Genomic DNA, 5,923 nt, shown 5'->3' on the forward strand with positions numbered 1-5,923 from the left:
TTCATATAAAAACTTCCATAAAATCTGGTAACATTTGGCTCTTAAACTATTTTGTGACTAGGAAGGAAGGAAGGGAAGTTGCTCAGTTGTGTCTGACTCTTTGTGACCCCATGGATTGTAGCCTACCAGGCTTCTCTGTCGATGGGATTTTCCAGGCAAGAGTACTGGAGTGGGTTGCCATTTCCTTCTCCAGGGGAATCTTCTGGACCAAGGGATCAAACCTGGGTCTCCCATGTTGTAGGCAGGTGCTTTTACTGTCTGAGCCACCAGGGAAGTCACCACTAGATCATTACATAATCTGTGAAAATTTTCCACTTACTGCCTCTCTGGAGAATTCTTTCCATCTCCATGGAAAGATTCCTTTTTCTTTTTATCCATTTACGTGACTGAGCATTACTCTATGCAGTCCCTTCAAAGGTCCTAAATTATTTCATCTCTTATTGTGCCTTGCACTCATCTGCAGTCTTTTCATTTATAACATTTCTATATGTTGTTATCATGAATTGGGATTTAATAGGGAGATATTTTAAATATATGTGATTAAGTTTGTATACTAATCTATAGTTGGAAAGTTTTAGATACAAGAAAATAAAAAGTAAAAATTGAAAGAGTAAGCCAAAGTGAAATTGAATACTGTTTCTCTAACACATAAAAGTCATAAAGCACATGTCATTTGGGAGTTTCAGCAGACTCTTGAAAGCTATAAGGAGTGTGATGCATAGATTTTCAAGCATAGATTTTGTTAATACATTAACCACAGCATTCAGAAACATATTTCTTCTAAGGAAGCAGAAGAAATCATCCTTTAAATGTTACATGACATATGGATTCATTCTAGACTTCACAAAAGATAATTCAGCTAATGCTACCTAACTTAAATGTGAAAAAAAGTTCCTTGTCATAAATATTTACTAATAATGGAATTCTATAGTGCATGCACTACATTAATTTCCTATGCATATACTTTTTAAATGACATCAATTTTAATGTTAGTTTAGCTTGTGTAGGTCAGTCAAACATATTTATCCTAATGATGTTGTAATATATTTTTTTAGATTATTTAATAGAAAACACTCTAGAACATTTGGAAAACACTTTGACCAAAAACGTTTGCATTTTCAAATTTTAATTCTGGCTCAAAATATTAAGGTTTCAGTTTTGTAAAATTAATAAAATCAGTTCATTTTTAAGAACTGTAACATTTTAAGTAATACAGAGTCAATCAAAATAATAACAAAAAATACCTTAAAGTTTTAAACTTAACTCATTTGCTTTTGTGTCTTCCTTTAGGAAAAATAATATGAATGACCAATGGAAAATTATAATCAAACATCAACTGACTTCATCTTACTGGGGTTGTTCCCCTCATCGAGATTTGGCAAATTTCTTTTCATTCTTATTTTTCTAATTTTCCTAATCGCTCTGTTTGGCAACCTCTTTATGATCCTTCTCATCTTTATGGACACCCATCTTCACACACCCATGTATTTCCTTCTTAGTCAGCTCTCCTTCATTGACCTAAATTACATCTCCACCATTGTTCCCAAAATGGCCTACAATTTTCTCTTTGCAGACAAGTCTATCTCCTTCATTGGATGTGGGATTCGGAGCTTTTTCTTCTTGACTTTAGGAGGTGCAGAAACATTGCTCTTGACATTTATGGCTTATGATCGTTATGTAGCCATTTGCTTCCCTCTTCACTATCCCATCATAATCAGCAGAAAGGTCTGTATGTTGATGATAATAGGCTCTTGGATAATGGGCTCTATTAATTCCTGTGCACATACCACATATGCCTTTCGTATCCCTTATTGCCAATCCAGGACCATCAATCATTTCTTCTGTGATGTCCCAGCCATGTTGACTCTGGCCTGCATGGACACCTGGATCTATGAGTATACAGTGTTTATGAGTACTATCTTCTTCCTTTTATTGCCTTTCATTGGTATTGCATGTTCCTATGGCCGTGTTCTCTTTGCTGTTTATCACATGCACTCAACCAAAGGGAGGAAGAAAGCTTATTCGACCTGCAGCACCCACCTTGCTGTAGTGACTTTCTACTATATGCCCTTTGCTTACACTTATCTCCGCCCAAGATCCTTTCGTACTCCAACCGAGGACAAGGCTCTGGCTGTCTTCTACACCATCTTGACCCCAATGCTCAACCCAGTTATCTATAGCCTGAGAAATAAAGAGGTGATTGGAGCACTGAGAAGATTAATTCATAGATTCTGCTCTGTGAAATTGTCAACAAATATTTTGGCATGAGTACCCACATCTTAGGTATAAACTCATTCATCAATATACAGAAATGTAAATTATTTTATCATATGTTCAAGGACTATGTTTAATCTGGAGAATAAGAAAATTATGTCTTGACAAATTTATAATTTATATTTGTATATATGCATATGTATATATATACATATACATATGCATATGCATATATGTAATTTCAAACGTCATTCTTTTTTCTTCAATTTTTCCCCACTGATTTCAAATGCATTTATTTTTTGCTGACATGTTGTAAACCAAATGGTTCTTTGTCATGTCATAATAAAAACGAAAGCTGTTTAACTGGTCATTCAGTATTACAATTTCACTGTTTCCAAATATTTTCCCAATATGCTTAAAGTATAAATGTTAATGTTTCCTGGATATCGAGATCAAATTAAAATAATTATTTCTGTTATTTTCATAACAGACATAATTTATCAGTAACAGTTACTCTTTTTTTCCATTTAGGGAAACTTATGGTTGAAGTGGCTTCCTAGGTGGCACTAGTGTTAAAGAACCCGCCTGACAATGCAGATTAGACTTAAGAGATGTGGCTTAAGTCCCTGGGTATGGAAGATACCCTGGAGGAGGGCATGACAACCCACTCCAGTATTCTTGTCTGGAGAATTCCATAGACAGAGGAACCTGATAGGCTACAGTATATGGGGTTGCACAGAGTTGGACATGACCGAAGCAACTTTAGCTGAGACTTCAAGTTCTTATAGCACTCTGAATAAGGGATTCTCAAGTTATTATACCACTCTGGATTCTAGGGATGTGACTTAACATCAGCTATATCTGAGGATCAACAACAGAACCTGGAGATGCCAACAGAGATCAAGTAAATTGTGAAGTTATTTATAAGATGAGTGAGTCAAGATGTAGACTAATTAGTGGAAATTAGAAACATTAAGGCCATTCCTGCAGCTATCCCTCACATTCAGGACATACTCAGTTTACTTCTTAAGTGGCCACTATTTCTTACATTAGATAATACCTCTCAGATGAGATTTTATACTCCACTCACTATATCCCATATTTCTACTAAAATGTGTTGGCAGAAGTCGACTTTTATCAACCAGTTTTAGCAATTCATTCTATAGCTTAGCTTCTTTCCTAAATAGGTCCCATTCTCTACATCCAATAAAAATCTATCAGCTCAAGTGAACAGTAATCTGTCTCTACTCCTACCATGAGTCACTGCTCATTCCAGGCAAAACTCCTCTCTCCTAGGTGGTGAAAACTCTGACCATTGCTGTTTTGTCTTCAGCTGCCATTGTCATCAACACCGCCCCTGGTTCAGGTCTTAATTACAGCCCAGTCACTCCCCTGGGGTACTGAACACAGATGTATATGTAAACATGAGACCAGGCCAGTGAGTCCATACGCATGCTGTCTGAGTCCACATGTACAAGCTGTGCTTCTGGATCAATACTGCATGATAAGTCTACCACCCCGTCTATAGCTCCTTGCTCGAAGGAATCCTCGGCAGTAAAATTGCTAAGTATTTCAAGATGTTGTTACTGATCCAGGATCATTTGCATGACACTCAGACAGTCAAATGCTGAAGATAAAGGCTTATGGAACAGTGTCTTCAGGGAACTTAAGCTCCATCAGGGGAGAGAGCACAAGAAAAAAGGAGTAATAATTTCTCTAGAAAGAAGAGACTCAGAGTGGGGTGATATCACCAGCTGAGGGTGGCCAGGAGGGACCAGCATTTGGAAAGGAGGAGCGGCTGAGGGAAGTAGTGAGAATATCATTTGCTGAGTGCCCATTTCAGTCAGGGACTGTTGGGTGCTTTACAGGAAAAATAAACAAACCCCCAAACAACTCTATGGAGTAAATATTATTTACCTTCATTTTAGAGAAAAGCCAAATAGGAAGGTTAAATTCTTGTCCATAGAAGTGGAGCTGTGAGAGGGGAGGCAGGTTTCCCCTGCAGGTCTGTCTGGCCCCAAACCTTAATCATTTATCCTCCAGATTCTCACAGAAGAACCGGCTTGAGTGAGTGGGCACACGAATGCAAGGAAGGAGCAAACAGCTTAGAAGAATCTTTGGAGTGGAAGAGCCTTAAACATGCTTTGTTAAACTATGCAATGGCACCATGAACACTTTCCACCACCAACAATAGAATGGAATAGAGGCTACAAATAATCCCCAACCACAACTTCAGTGGACTGAAAACATGCAGATCCCCAAAACACAGAGCTATCAGTGACCAGAGCTACCAGAGCCACCAGTGACAGGACGACCAGAGCCTTGCCCTCCTTAAGGCTAGCTCTGTCCATCAGGAAATCTTCAGACAACTTGAGTTCAATAAGAATGAGACACTTTGTTGTCATGTGTTAGAGAATTTTAGTAATCAATGTATAGCTCCGAGATGTGAAAGGTTCCTCTTAAATATGGTACCCTGGATTTATAATTGAGAATCTCATGTTGAAGAAACTATGAGAAAACAAAATTACTGGTGGATAGGCAACAAGATTTAAACTTTACAGAGGTCATCTGTAAATATGTGTTAAAACTTTAAGCATATATATCCTTGGACCCATCAATTACTATGGAAGAATCGATTCTAAGAAAATAATTGAGTAGGTCTATTAATTCATGTGCAAGACTATTCATTGCTAACTGTTAATATTAATAATGAAAATGAGAAACATCTACATTTTATAGATTCAATCAATTCAATTCAATTCAGTCACTCAGTCGTGTCTGACTCTTTGTGACCCCATGGACTGTAGCCTACCAGGCTCCTCTGTCCATGGGATTTTCCAGGCAATAGAACTAGAGTGGATTGCCATTTCCTTCTCCAGAGTATCTTCCCAACCCAGGGATTGAACCCGGGTCTCCCGCATTGTAGACAGACGCTTTACCATCTGAGCCACCAGGGAAGTCCACATTTTATAGATAGAGGACTCATTAAATTATATTGAGTATTTAGTGGAATATCAAATCACTGTTTTAAAAGTGAGTTAAATCTCTATATGGAAAAAATTCTATCAATATCTAGTTAAGTAAAAACAAAATCACGTATTACCATTATTTTTAATGACCCAGAGAGATGATATGGGGAGGGTGACAGGAGGAGGATTCAGGGTTGGGAACTCATGTACACCTGTGGTGGATTCATGTCAATGTGTGGCAATACCAATACAGTATTGTAAAGTAAAAAAATAAAATTTAAATAAAAAAAAAATTATACATAGAAGAAAATCTTGAAGGAAACCAACATGGAGGTAAGGCAAACTTCCTTTCTTGTTTTTCTGTTTACTAATTATTTGAATTTTTCACTAAACAAATATCACTTTTATAATCAAAATAAATAAATAATTCTATACTGAAAAAAAAACAAATCAAGTTCATAAATGAGAAGGCTTTGAGGGAGGAAGTTTTTCAAATTAGTTTATCATTAACCAAAATAAGTTCTAGCTGGATTAGAGTTAGATATACAGTCTGTGTTAAGCAACTATATTCCAATAAAAACTAATGATAATAATTGGAAAAATAAAATGATTACCAATAAATAAATAAAAGCAGTCTATAAAAACCAGAAAAAAAATGCTGAAACCAATACGTTTATATAAAACAAAGAGTTCATCCACAAGGCAGCCAAGAGAGAGAAGGGGAGAAAATGTTTCATATT

At 36.6% G+C, this 5,923-nt stretch overlaps 1 protein-coding gene across 1 annotated transcript; it reads left to right on the forward strand.

Moving 5' to 3' along the window:
- The first annotated feature begins 1,311 nt into the window (after nucleotides 1-1,311).
- On the forward strand, nucleotides 1,312-2,268 carry LOC138441791 (olfactory receptor 2L2-like). The gene has a single exon (XM_069592856.1). The coding sequence runs from the start codon at nucleotides 1,312-1,314 to the stop codon at nucleotides 2,266-2,268; it is 957 nt and encodes a 318-aa protein (XP_069448957.1).
- Nucleotides 2,269-5,923: the final 3,655 nt, after the last annotated feature.

Source organism: Ovis canadensis, chromosome 5 (genome assembly GCF_042477335.2).
Source record: "Ovis canadensis isolate MfBH-ARS-UI-01 breed Bighorn chromosome 5, ARS-UI_OviCan_v2, whole genome shotgun sequence".
Lineage (NCBI taxonomy): Eukaryota > Metazoa > Chordata > Mammalia > Artiodactyla > Bovidae > Ovis > Ovis canadensis.